The sequence below is a fragment of the Hyaloscypha bicolor genome (assembly GCF_002865645.1).
Source record: "Hyaloscypha bicolor E unplaced genomic scaffold K444scaffold_10, whole genome shotgun sequence".
NCBI lineage: Eukaryota > Fungi > Ascomycota > Leotiomycetes > Helotiales > Hyaloscyphaceae > Hyaloscypha > Hyaloscypha bicolor.
The window spans coordinates 3,031,440-3,047,300 of NW_020194512.1; the positions used below are offsets into that span (position 1 = coordinate 3,031,440).

Below are 15,861 nucleotides of genomic sequence, written 5' to 3' on the forward strand. Positions count from 1 at the left end.
TATAAGGCATTATAAGAGTATTTTCTTCTATTAAATAAGTCAAGTTAATCTTTACTAAATCTATACTATAAGCCTCTAAAGTAGAAACTTTCTTTAGAAATACTTGTTTTCCGGTTCTATACTAGAATTAGAGTTTAAATTCTCCGAATATTTCGCTAGAATAATATATTCCGGTAGAATAAGAATTAAGTCTAGCTTAATTCTAGAAAGAGCTATTTTGGTTTCCTTATTATATAGAAATAGATAGTATCTAGTATAGTAGCCAAACTCGTTATAATTAAAGTATTTAATAATTAAGAGATTCTTAGTTTTTATAGAATATTACTTATATTTATAAGGAAATATATATTTAATAAAAGTAGTTAATATAGGCTCTTTAGGCTCTTTCTTAAAAATATACTTCTTAGAAGTATATAGGAATATAATACTAGAAATAAACTTAGCTAAAATAGCTTCTGCTTTTTTATATTTCTTAGTTTTCTTATATATAGCCTTAATTTACTAATTATTAATAGTATAGTACTAAGTAAAGCAGATAGTATTAATAGAAGAATTATTATAATATATATATACTAATTTCTAAAACTTTAGTAGAAGCTTCTTATTTAGTTTATACTTAATATCTTAAAGACTAATATTGCCTTTTATAGATAGTTATAAGAAGAGAATATAGAACTCCTGAAATACTTAACTAAAGTATATTTAAAGCTTACTAAAGTTATAATAAGTATTCTATATCTTATTAGAATTAGAGTATAGCTTCTTTAGATAGAAATAGAACTCTAAGAGCTAATAGTACTAATTTGAACTATCTTTATTTATATAAGAATTAGTTAGGGCAAGAGTATTACTAATAAGTTTACTAGAAATATAGATAATCTTGAAATTCTCTAAAGAATACAAATTAGTATTTCCTTATAGCTTATTCTTAATTTGAACTAGCTAGTTATTAAAAATAATATAATTTCTAGTAAAGAGAGTTAGATCTGAGAGTTTAGTAATTCTAGTATTTCTAAAGGAAATATAAGATATAAGGAATTCTAGATAGAAATAAGTAAGAAATAGTTCGGAATTCTTTTAAGAGAAGTTTAGAGTAAATAAAGTAAATAGAATAGAAGTAGTTAGAGCTACTATAAGCCAATCTACTATAGCTATATAGTATTTGACTTTATTCTTAAGCTTAGTATTATAGAGCTTAGTATTCTCAAGAATAGCTTTATTATAACTATAGGTATTCTTATATAAAATAGCTTTTTAGATATTTTTCCGGTAGCTCTTTATAATAATATTAATATCTGAGAGTAAAATATTAGATTTCTTAATCTATTTATATAACTCTCCGGTAATAATATAATTATTAGTTTCCAGAAGCTTTATAATAAAAGTAGAGAATTCTATTTCTATAGACTTATTTATAAATTCTCCAGAAATACTAACGGAATATTTAATTCGGGAAAGGCCGCTAATAGAATAATCTAAACTAGTAGGAGCTTTACCGGAAGCCTTAGTAGAAGTTAATATAGTTTCTGATTATATAGTATTCTGGGAAGTTAATCTATTATACTTTTCCTTTATTATATTCTTTCTAGTAGTTTTATTACCGGTATATATATAGGGCCTATAAGGTTATAGGATAGAACTTAAGGATAATAGTTAGATTACTGGCCTATATATACCTATTACTCTAGAACTTAATTAAAAAGTAGCCTTTATTTAAAGTTCTTCGATTTTCGGGTTTTCGGAAGGTTTCTAATATATTACTAGTATATATTTATAAAGATATAAATATCTGATTTCTTTAAGGGTTCTAAAGCTTTTTGCTTTTATTATTCTAAAGTCTATTACTTGTATTTCTGAAGTTCTATTATCTTAGTAATACCTATATTTCTAATAGTTCTAAATTAGTTTATTTGAAATCCTTTATAGAATTAAAGGAAATAAGTTTTAAATACTATTACGGATATAGTATTTAGGGCTTAGAAAGCAAGGTAGAAAGTCCCTTATAAAGACGATTCAAAGCTAAGAAAGGGAAAACTAGAATATAGGAGGCTATAAAAGAGTATATATATCTTATAGTATACTAGTTCCAAAGAGGCTTAGCCTTCTAAATATCTCTAGTATATTTCAAGCCTATTTCCCTAGTAAGGCGGCTGCGTTATATATATCTAGGAGGTAACGGGATATAAGTAACGGGATATAAGTAATAATATTAGCTAATTATATTAGCTAACGAGGTTAAAAGCTGAATTATAATAATACTAATATTATATAAACCTCTAATTCTTTAATTATTTCTTATATAATAATTAAATTATTTCTAGAAATTATTATTAGCTAAATCTTATTCTTATATAAATTAAATATATTTATATAATTCTTATTTATATAAGAAATAATATAGCTATTAGATATAGTTATAAAAATAATAGTTATATTTATATTTTTAAATATATTATTTTTCTAATAAATAATATATTAAATAAAATATTTATTTTCTATAATTATACTAATTATTAATACTAATTCGAGTAATATAAATATAATAATAATTATAAAGTAATAAGTAATTCTTTCGGATTTTTTATTTTCCGAGTCTTATATTTAGCTCTTATAATTATTAATTCCGTTTCTTTTCTAAGATATTAAAACCCGATTATTTCTGGTTCTTTTATTTCTCTATTAAACTTTTATATTTTATAGTTATTTCCTATTTCTTTTATAGCTATTTTAAATATCTCTAGTATTTCTTTAAAGCTATAATAATTCTAGTCTAATACTTATAAATTAGATTTCCTTATATTATTTCTTTTAAATAAGAAAATAAATATTATAGTTTCTAATTTGAATTTCTAATTTCTGATTTTTAATTCTTTATTTTAAATATATTATTAAATATTTCTTTTTTTTCTATTATTTTATATTAAAACCTTTCTAATATTTATAATATATTACTTTATTTAGATTATAGTAATATAAAATACGAAGCTAGTTTTAATTTTATATTTATATTCTTAAATAATAATAGTTTTCTAATATATATACTAAATAGTAATAATAATAATTCTTTAGCCTATATATTAAATAGCTATAATAATAATTTTCTAGCTTATATATTAAATAATTATAATAGTAATTCTCTAGTATATTTTCTAAATAATTATAAAAGTAATATTCTAGTAAATCCGGAAAATTTAATATTAGCTATAACTTTATTAAATGTAATTCTAAATAAAGAGCTAATTCTAATAAATATAAACTATTATATTATATTTCTTAGCTTTTTTTTATTACTATTATTAACTTCTTATTATAATATTTATAGCTATATATTATTTCCTTACTATTAATCTTTAATTATAGCTAACTAGTTTTTAGAAGTATTAGAAATTATAAATAAAAATATTTTTAATAGTAATTAAATTTATTCTGGATTTTCTAATATTTAATTCTTTTTTATAACTCGAAATTCTATATCTCGCTTTTTTTTTCAATCCGGTTTCTAATTCTATAAAATTTATTATTAATATAATAGAAATTACTTTTATTAATTCTTTATTATTTCTCTATATAATTAATATTTCAGGCTTTTATTCTTATTATAATAATATTAAATAAAATATAATTCCTTTATATATTCTAAAATAGTTTTAGAATAAGCTATTAATTTATTTTAATAAAATTACTATTATTTGAAAAATACTTAGAAAAATAGAATAATATATTAAAAATATATTAGCTAAATATATTTAGGTTATAAATTAAAATAAAGCTTTTTATATAGCTAAAATAATAATAATACTAAAAAGAGCTTTATAATAGCTAAAAGATAATAATTTATTCTTTTCTTAAAACTTTCTTTAATATAAATATTTTAGCTATATTATATTTTAGAATAATAGAAATAATAATTATTAAATATTTATATAATATTAAAATAAGCTATAATTCTTTAGAAATCTAAAAAAAGTATTAGTTTTTTATATTAAAACTATTTTTAGCTAAATATTTATAATTATAATAATATATATATAAGTTCTTATTAATATATTAGTAATTAAGGTTTAAAATTTCTAAAAAATAAAATTATTCTAATAATTATTATAATATTATTATATATATTTAAATTTTAATTAAACTTAAATATAATAATATTAGAAAATATAATTTTAAATTAATTTCTATATAGAATTTATTATATGAAATTAAACCCAAAATCTGAACTAGCTATATAAGATAGAATAAGGCATTATTTATTAAAACTTTTTAAATTATCTAATATTATATAATAGTAAATTATTTTATCTATAATTAAATTAATTATTATTAATAAATAATAAAACATAAAAGGAAATATTTTTAGGCTATTTTAATATCTCTTAATATTTAAAAAAAAAACTAGAATAAAGAGTAATTATTAAATATTAATCTAACTTGTTTTTACTAGAATATAAATATTAATATTATATAATCTTTTTAATAATTACTATATTTAAAAAAAATTAATACTAAAATTATAATTCCTGATTTAAAAATAAGCAAACGCTATACTAGCAGCTTTTATAGCACTCTTATATAAGGTAAGAATAAATATAAATAATAATTATATTAAATAATACTTTATATAATGCTTCAGGCTATGCTCCAGGGTCTTATTCACTAGAGAAAGCCCTGTAGAAATACACGATTCACTTCGCCCCAAAAAAAATTTTGCCTTAAGTAATAGAAATAAGACTTAGAACTCCCAGAATTAGTCCCCTGGCTAGTTTGTATTTGACACTATATGACCAAAGGAAATGCGAAGTAATACTGAATACAACGACCTCATATCAACAAAGTCCTATTACATTCTGGATTCAGGCTGATGACAATAATGACCAGGACCTCATTAAGCACACCCTCAAGCTAACTCGTGCCTCACGCTCCTCGCCCCCCCCCTCCTCACTCCATCCAACTCCTGCACCTCCAAACTCGACAAGTTCCCATCCGCCATCATCTCCTGCGGCTGCATAACCGGGTTCGGCGTCTGCGGCCTATCCGTGTCTCCACCTAGACTTGTGTGGTGTCCATATCTTCCGCCACTATGGTATCCCGCGAAAGGGCCTTCTTTTGAGCCTAGATGTTGACATGTGGCTCTTTGTTGGCATCTTCGGCGGAGGAAGAACAATCCAAGCAACCCTAGGATGGCGACACCGGCGATGGTAACTCCGATACCGATTCCGGCTTGTGTGACTCTGCTGAGCCCTGAACTACCACCATTATTACTACTCGAACTCGACGACTGCGTAGCTGAGGATGTATGAGTTGTAGTATTACTCATGCTAGTACTCATGCTGGTACTCGTGCTAGTACTCGTGCTAGTGCTTGCGCTCGTCGAGCTCGCTGCCGTCTGCACCACACTTGGTACCATGTATGTTGCAACGAGCGCACTTGGCGCTGGGGCCTGGAAACTCTCTGTAGTTGGATCATCGCAATGGATTGTACCGTTTGTTTGCCCGCAGCAGTGCCAGTTACTGGTCGTTTGGTTGTAGACGACGTCTGAGGGGTCGAGGTCTGTACAGGCGGGATTGCAGGCCGGTGCGTTGAAGGACTCGTCGGTGCAGCCGCCCATGTAGTATCGAGAGACGACGGAGGGAGGAGGTGGCTCGGGACGTGTGTAGTGGCAGAGGCCGTCTGCCAGGCATGTATCGCCAATTTCGCAGCAGGAGGAGAAATTCTGGATGAGATGTTAGGGGGGTTGACGAGGATGGGGAGGAGGTGCTGACGCCATTGGGAGCAACAACACCACATGGGTGGCCGCTAGAGGTCTTTATTTCGTTGTCACTTTTGTAGTAACATTGTGTTGCTAATACGTTCTGTGCGTATGTAGTTTGGGCACCCAGTGCCAGGACAGTCGCCATTGCGGGTATTGAATACATAGTGACTGTTTGCCTTGAATCTTCTCTTTTCAATTCAGAGGAAATAGCAAGGAGAAATGATCGATCTCATACACTTGATAAGGGTTGATGTTGCTCCTTGTCCACGATAAAATGATGAAGTTCAAGAGACGAACTATAGTAAGTTAGTGTGGAAGCTTGAACATCACACTTGCGGGACACGTCTTTATTAATTTAAGGCTTAATTTAACCTTGCCAGGCTGCCCTCTATCCTGGACCTGCTCCATGTCGTGCTGTGCGTCCCATTTAGCCTCGATCGCTATTCCTTGACACTGAGTGAATCCTGGGATAGTATCAGTCTTGATCCTTTTCCATCCTACGATACTTATTTTCGTCTGTATCCAATCATACGAGCTTTAGGGAACAGCTCCCTATTTAACTCAGTGGATTTGAAGGGTAGGATGTGACGGGTGCCAAAATTCAGGAGAATAAGTTTTGGAATAGTAAGGTCTGCTCGAGTTGTACAAGGATGTGAAACGAACAATAAAACTTAATATTCTTAGAGATGGCAGTTCCAAGGTTGCGACGATAATGCATCAAGGTGTTTGCCACAACACCCACTCTCCTAAATGTACTGAGGCCATTAATAGTCGGACTTAACGTCACGACTAAAGGGGCCCCACCCTTTAGTCGGGGAAAGCGAGATGGCCCGCGCCAAACCAAAATTACTATGTGACTATAGACAATTATATTATACCATATAATAGATAAACCTCTATTTTATATGTAATTAAGAATATAACCTTTTATTACTCTAATACTACGAAATCTGCATTTTGAGCTATTAAATTAGTTAATATTACTAATTTAAATAATACAGAATATAGAATTACTTCTTTTTTACTAACTCTATTATTTATATTCTCTCTTGGTTTCTCTATCTCCTTATCTAATCCCTCGGTTTCCTCTAATATTGCCCTTATATATAATTAACTAAAAGGGTTCTCTTTTGCCCGGTAAGCTTATTTAGATATAAGTATTATCGGATTAATAGAGATATTTATAAAAATTATAGGATTTTTAACTTATATATAATTAAATTCAGTTTGCTTCTTAGTAACTATATTATAGAGTAATTAGTACTTGATTTAAATAGCTTTAAGCTCGAATTCCGTAGGTTTATTCTGGGAATTACAAATTAGTATTAGAAGTTCGAAAGAAATAATTATATTAATTCCAAGAATCTATTTCTTTATTTATATTTCTAATTCTTTTACTTTCTTTTTTCTCTTTCTCTTTATTACTTATATAGCGATTTCGATTCTTTTAAGAGCTTTTCTCTTAGCTAATTCGGCTTTTATAAGCTATTTCTTTGCCTTTTTAAACTTCTTCTCTATTACCTTTCTTATTTTAAATTTTTTTTTTACTAGAGTATTAAATTTATTTATTTATTTCCTTTTTTAAAAACTGAGTTATATATTTAGCTTAGTCTTATACTAATTAATCTATATTTTATAAGAGTTCTAAATATCTATTTCTTATAAACTTTTAAGTATTAGGTAATTTTTAATAGCCTTAATTATAATTATATATTTCTTATAAAAGAAAAAGCTTAAAATATCTAGAATTTTATTATTAAGGTTATTAAGTTATAAAACGTATTTATTATATAAAAATATAAGTTTTAGAAATATAAGTAATTAGTATATTTCTTCTAATTTATAAATAAAAGCAGATATAGAAATTAATAGGTTTTTAGCTTCTAATTTAATAATTAAATTAGAACTAAATTCCAGATTTTCTAAGCTAGTATCTTTTCTTTTCTTTTTACTATATTTTTTAAGTTTTCTCTATATTATTTTAAAGCTAATAGGCCAAATTCCTATATTTTAAAAAATATATTAAATTATATAAGTTATAAATATTTTCTTTTATATTTCAGGGAAATTATAAAAGAAATACTAAATATTATATTTATAATATTAATTTATTAGTAATATTTCTATTTTTTAAAAATACTAATATTATATAATTAAAGGAAATATATTTAGTAAAAAGGAAATTATATAATTTATATCTTATTATATATAGCTTTTAAAATAAAATTATTTGCTTAATAATAAATTACTTTATTAATTAAAAGAATATATTATTTCTTATTAGGCCTATAATTATTATATTTAATAAAATAATTTAGCTAAATTATATAGATTTCCTCGTTTATATATCTTATAAAAGAAACTATAATAATCTTATAACTAGTTATATTTTTATAGAACTAGAAAACTATAATTATAGCTCTAAATATAATTATTACTAGAGGAATTATTTTATTATTTATAGATATATATTTTATTATTATAAAAAATATATAATTCTCTAGTATTCCTATATATATTTCCTTAATTCTAATTAATATAATTACTTTCTCTTTTATAAATATATAAATATAAGCTTTTTCTTATTTATATTATATATTTAATTTCTGTAATATATACTAGTTTATTCTAATATAGAATAGTATTCGATTTTAAACTATTTATAAAAGCTTTATTTTAATTATATAAAGTTCTAAAATATTTTTCAATTATATATTATTTGCTTAATAGCTTCTTATTTTTTATTAATTATATATAATATTATATACTAATCTAAATATAGGATTTTATTTTACTTTCTTTATTATAATATTTTTTTCTATTCTTTTTTAGGAATTAAATAGTCTTATAAAGCTTATTTTTTCTGGTATATATATAGAAGTATATATTTGGATAGGCTATTCAGGCGAGCTATTGCGATTAAATTAGATAAATTTTTGGGGCTAGTAGTATACAAATTAATTAATTTTTACTCTAGGAATTCTATATAAATTAAAAATCTATGCGTTTTGATACGGGCCATCTCACTTTTGCGGGCCAACTCGCTTTCCCCGACTAAAGAGTGGGGCCCCTTTAGTCGTGACATTAAGTCTGACTATTAGCGGGCTAGTTAATAAAACCGAGAAGCGAAGAGTAATTTTCTAATTTTTTTTATTTTTGCGCCCGCCCCCCCTCACACCTTACTAAAAAAAAAGTATAGTATATATACCTTATTCTCAACTACTTCTAGCCCCCCCCTTAGCTTGCATGGTCCGTAAGGCAAATCCCATAGATTATAAGACATATCTCCCTTACTTTCTATATTTTCTGTATTATTTATATTATTTGAATTATTTATATTTTCTTTATCTTTTTCTTTTCTAATATCCTTACCCTTCTTTATTATAACCTTCTTTCCCTTTACCTTCTAATCTTATATCTGTTTTTATACTTGCTTTCTATATTTTATAAGTAGTTAAGGCTTTAATGTAAAGGATTTTATAAATATAAAATAAAGCTTTTAAGATTTAGTAAAATTAGTATTAAATTAATAAAAAGTATAGATTTTACTATTATTATTATATCTATAATTTATATAAGTACTATTAAATTTGCCTTTTATAATTATATAGTATTTAAAAGAGCTTTTTAGTTTTTTCTTATTATTATAAATAATATAAGCTTAAAAGAATTTAGTTCTATAAATATATATTAAGTTTATTTCCAGATTTGCTTTGCCTTTTTCTAATTTCTTTAGCTTTCTATTCTAGTATAGCTCTATTTCTCTAATTTTAGTCTTATTATTAATTTACCTTATTATTTTAATAATATTATCGGGTAATATAAGAAAATTAAAGTATTATTATAAAGAAAAAAGAAGAAGAAAGATTATATATAAAAAGAAAATTAAGAAATAATGGAATTTATTAATTAAATATATTAATAAAAGAAAATATTATAAACTAAATCTAGATTATTAGAAAATATATTATAAATATTATCTTTTTATTTATTTATAGCTTTATTACTTTTTCTACTATTTTTGCTTTTATTAAAACTATTATCTAAAGTTATTTTTAATATATTTTTAATAAAAAGAAGCTTTAATAATAGTATTATATATTAGAATTAAAGTTGTTTTTAGAAAGAAATTAAAATTAAAACTAAAATTAAAGCTAGTATAATTATATTTTTATTATTTATTTTTAGAATATAAAAATATATATTTAATAGCCCTAGATTAAATATATTTAAATATTAAAAAAATTATAATTTTAGATATTATAGTTATAAAAATAAAAATAAAAATAAAAATAAAAATATTTTTTCTTTTATTAATTTATAAAAACTAAAATATAATAATAATTAAACTATATTTAATTTATATAATTAGCTAATTTATTTTATTAATTATAAATAATTCGAAGTATTTTAATTTCCTTAAATTTTTATATATAGCTTATTATATAAACTTTTATATTTCTATATTTAGTAATATTATAATTATAATTTTTAAATAACAAGAATTTCTTTATTCTAATATATATAATTATATTTATTTCTTATTTTTCAAATATATAATTATTAAATTAAAGAGGCTTAAGAATTTTAAATAGTACTTTTTTCTAAGAAATATATATTTTTAATAAATAATAAAAGCAAATATAAAATTATATAATAATATAACTATAATTCTATTTTATTTTTATTTTAAAATCTTTATTCTTTTTTTATATTTTTTCGATTTTACTATTAATATTAAAAGCTTTTATTCTTTATTAATATCTTTATTAATATCTTTATTAATATTAAAAGCTAGTATTTAATTATTATTTTAGTATTACTTTTATCTAAAACTCTTATATTATAAATCTTTAACTTATTTACTTTTTAGAAAACTAAATTTTATATTTCTTTTTTCTTTTTATAATACTTCTTATATTTTTAGGCCCTTTAAAAATATTTTTTCTCGAATTTCTAAAAAAGAAGCTAATTTCTATTTAGATTTCTTTAAACTTTAATACTTTTTTTTTAATATTTATAAAAGCCTTTAGACTATTATTAAATATTTCTATTTTTTATTTTAAAATATATATTAATTTATTCTTATAAGAAATAGCCTTTTTCTTTCTAATTTCGACTTTTTTAATATATATTTCTTACTTTTAGGCTATTTAAATATTTTATTTATTTATTTTTATAAAATATATACTAATTTCTTTTTTAATTTCTTTTATTTTTTTATTTTTTTTCTAATTTTAATAAATCTTTTCTTTATATATATATCTAGTTAATACTAGTTTTTATAACTTATAATTAGACTTTTTATTTATTTAATATCCGGGTATTTTACTTTTGTTTTTATTTTATATACTTTTATATATATATATTTATTATAAATTAGAACTTAAATAATATTTATTTTAAATATTTATATTCTCGGATATATAAGTTTTCTATAGATTTTTTAAAATTATAAATTAGCTTATTTTAATTTAAGAAAGCTTTTTCGAGAATATTTCAGGAATAATAGTATTTATTATAAGCTTTTTTAAAAAATTAATATAATATAAATAACCTGAATTTTTTTTTTTTATAAAGTAAATTATTATTCTAAATTTATATAAAGTTTTAATTATTTCTTGAATTAAAATATAAGTATTTTTTATTTTTATTAAATTAGATATAAAGAATAATAAATATTTTTAGACTAGATTATAATACTAGTTAAATACTAAAACTTTTTATATTTTATAAGATATTATTTATAGCTCGAGATATATTATATTTAATAGAGCTTTTATATCTAATTATTTTATATAATAATAAAATATATTAGTATTATAATTAGAGAGATTCTATTTTATAATCTTATTTATTATTTATAAGTCTATTTTTTAGCTAATAAGTCTTAGTAAACAGCTAAGAAACTTATTATCTATTTTATTTAAAACTTTTAAAAATAATAAATTATTCTAATAAAGATTTAGTATTAAAAAATAAGTTTAATTAATTAATTTAAATAAGGAATTTATAATAGAAGTTTTTATTTCTAATTATATAAATAAATTATATAATAAACTTTTTTTAGTTTATTAAAATAGTTTTTATTTTCAATTATATAAGTTATAATATATAATAAATTCAAACTTTTCTTAAATTAATTTTAGAAGAATTAATAAGTTTTTTTAAATATATTTATTAAAGTCTTAGTTTTTGAAGATATTAGTTTAGTCTTTTTACTTTTTTCTTAAATAATAGTTTAGCTTTTAGAAATTATATATAAATATAAGAATAAATAAAGAAATATATTATATATATTTCCTAAATAAATTAGAATAGAACTTATAGAATTCTTATAATAAAATCTATAATACTAGCTAGTAAAGACTTTAATAACCTTAATAAAACTTGAATTATAAATCTAGTTCTTAGATTTCTTATTTAATTTAAAAATTAAATAATTTATAATAAATAATTTATTATAAAATATATTATATTTTTTTCTTAAAAAGTATTAAATACTAATAATAGTTTAAAAGCCCTAAAGCTCTTAAAACTCTTTATAAGTTTTGGGCTTTAGAACTTTTCTATAATTAGCTAATTATATAAAATTATATAATTATACGAGTTTAATATTAATATAAAATAATTAATAACTTTATATATAAATATAATATAGTTTTTAGTATAATTAATTTAATATATTATATATTTATATATAAATACTTATAATTTTATTATTATAATATAATATATTTTTAATATAAAAATCTCTTTATAATTTCTTTTTTTAATAATAAAGAAATACTATTAATAAATAAATTCTCTAAATATAATATATAATATATAAATAAATTAGATTTTTAGGAGTCTTTTTTATATTAGAGATAAAATATATAATATAGTTTAGATATTAAATTTAAAAAATAAAGAATTATAAAAGCTCTAATAATTATAAAACTTTATAAATTTAGATGAATTTAAATATTATAAAAGTATTAAATATAATAGCTTAATTTTTAAATTATATAAGAATTAATTAAAAAATATTACTTTAAAATATTAATTAAAAATTTCAAATATATATATTTTTAAAAAAAATAAAATCTAAAATAGTATTAAGCTAATTATAAAATATAGGAAAAAGTATATTAAATATTAGATTTATTTTTTTAATTTTTTTAATTTCGGTAAATATTTATATATAATTTATTAAACTTTATATAATAGATTTATTTAAAAGAAATGAATTTAATTAGTTTAGAGAATTTAATAATAATAATTAAACTTTTATTTAATATAATAAATAAAATACTAATAATAGCCCGAATATTTTAGGTTTTATTTATAAAATTAAAAATATTATATTTATTAATTCTTTATATTTAATAAGAAAAAGAAATAATATATTTATTATTATAAAATAATACTTATATAATTTATAAAATTAATTATAATTTCTTTTATTTGAAAAAATTTAAAAGAGAATTTAATAGCTTATTATTATTATTATTATTATTATTATTATTATTATTATTATTATTATTATTATTATTATTATTATTATTATTATTATTATTATTATTATTATTATTATTATATTATTATTATTATTATTATTATTATTATTATTATTATTATTATTATTATTATTATTATTATTATTATTATTATTATTATTATTAGAATTAGAATTAGCTTTAATAATACTTTCTATAATACTTTTTATATTATTTTATAGTTTCTAGAAATTAGTAAATAAAAAAGAATTCTAATATATATAAGTTAATTAAACCTAAAAATAAAAAAGAATTTATATAAAAAATATAAAAAATAGAAGCCAGAATTAAAAAAAAAAGAATTATATATATATTTTTATTTATTTACTAGTTTATTAGATTCTTTCTTGTTTTTAAAGTCTTATATTTATATTAATAAATAATACTTTTCTAGATATTCTGGGCCTTTTTAGTTTATTATTTAATTCTTTCAAATTATTATATGTTTTAAATATTTTCTAGCTTTTTATAAGTGATTTTAAAATAGAAATCTTTATATAAAGTTTTATTCTAATATAAAATAAGGAAAATTATTTAGATATTCTTAGAACTCAAATATATATTATAATAAAAGAAATTAAAGATAATTTAAATAAAATCCAATAAAACTATAAGTTTCTGGGCTCTTTTATTATTAGAACTAGTATAGAATATTAGTTTATTTATATTATTAATAAATTAATAATAATAAATAGAGTTTTTAATATAAAAAGAAAAATAAAGAAATAATTATTAAGAAATTATATTAGAAAAAATAGAAAAGACTTAATTATTTATTTTAAATTAAAAGCTATTTATTAAGATTTATTTATTAAGATTTATATAAAGAATTTAATAAAAGAAATAGAAGAAAACTTATTACTAATTTCTTTAGAAAATTAAATAGTTCTTAATTTAGTTTTCTAATTCTTTATATTATTAAATATTTATTTATAAAAAACTAGTTATAAAATTATAATCTATATTTTATAAAATTAGATTTAATTATACTTTAATTTTTAAAACTTTAAAGAATTCTAGATAATTTATTATTAGTATTAAAAGCTATAGCCTAAATAATAGCCTAAATAACTCTTATATTTATAATTTATTAAGCTTATATAATAATATAAGTATTATTAAAAAAGTAATTAAATTAAATAATATATCTTATAATAAAAAATATATAAAAAAAAAGTAGTTATAAAACTATTAGAATAAAAGAAGCCTAAAATAAAACAGAAATAATATCTAGTAATTATATAATAATAATAATAATAATAAAAGAAAAAAATATAATAAATATTTCTAGAAAAAAAGATATAAGATAAGAATATTAAGAAAAGCTAGAAATCTAAAATATTTCGGATATAAAAGAAGAAATAAATATAAATGAAATTCTAGAATTATAAAATTCAAGTTTATTAATATTACTATTTTAAATAAATAAAATAATAGCCTTTATATTATATTTATTATTAGTAAATTAATAGAACTTATAATATTAAATATTATTATATTAATATTTAACTATAGAATATATATTATTAAAATAAGTTTTAAGAAATAATATTATTATTTTAAGAAATAAGAAATAATATTATTATTTTAAGAAATAAGAATTTAAAAATATAAAATATTTATATAATAAAAGAATTTAATAATTTTATTAGTATTATTTTTAAAAATAAAAAGAGGATTTCGAAAATAATATATTTAATAATAAATAATATTTATTTTAATATATCTAGTTATTTTATAATTAGCTTACTTAATTATTTTATATTATTAGAAGTATTATTAATAAAGAACTATTTTTAAATAAAGTTCTAAACTATTAGAAATTATATAAGTATTTTTTAGCTTATATATTGCATAGCAACTGCAGGCTAGTCACTTACGTAACTATATATACTGTATTTAGCTCTGGCCATCCGTGCCCACACCTCTCTTCCGGAGATATCTGAATATATTATAATACAACTGCATTAAATACAACAAGTGGTAGCAATGCCTTTTGATTAGACCTCTTAATTAAGCGTTCTATTTAATAAACAAATCGATTTCCAGTTATCGCCATCCGTATAATAATTATCGTCTGAATCGGACTCGCCCGTTATAGCGACCGATACTGCCCTCCCGACGCTTCCGCACTATATAAACGACTGTCAAATCGGAATATGGCTTATGCAAACGTTGCAATAGCCCCTTCTCCTCGTCCTCGATTCGTCTTGGACGAACGCCTTGTTCAAGAGCTTGCAGACACTCTCTGTAATGCTGTCCGCAAAGCTCTGGACGACTGCTTCCGCAATGGCCGTCAGTCGGTAACGCCATTGATTCCTCTGGCTCCTGCAGAGCCTTTATCGACTCCTTCGCCTCCTAAGGAACTTTCATCGCCTTGCTCTTCTGCAATCGAACCTCCTGCCGATAAATCGAGCTCCTGCGGTATCGACTGCTCTTCTGTCAATGAGCCCTCTTCTCAACCTGATATTACTATATACTCTATATAGCCTCGACTGCCCTTCTGCCGTCTTTATATACAGACGGTCCCTCTTCTTTTCTTCTATACTTCTAGCACCTCAATTTTAT

General features: G+C 21.0%; 1 protein-coding gene across 1 annotated transcript; it reads right to left on the minus strand.

Moving 5' to 3' along the window:
• Positions 1-4,955: 4,955 nt before the first annotated feature.
• K444DRAFT_16409 (uncharacterized protein) lies at positions 4,956-6,009 on the minus strand. Its single transcript, XM_024870678.1, has 4 exons — positions 5,988-6,009; positions 5,763-5,935; positions 5,314-5,713; positions 4,956-5,246 (listed from the first exon to the last, which is right to left on the minus strand). The coding sequence occupies exons 2-4, from the start codon at positions 5,913-5,915 to the stop codon at positions 5,176-5,178; spliced, it is 624 nt and encodes a 207-aa protein (XP_024744379.1). The 5' UTR covers positions 5,916-5,935; positions 5,988-6,009; the 3' UTR covers positions 4,956-5,175.
• Positions 6,010-15,861: the final 9,852 nt, after the last annotated feature.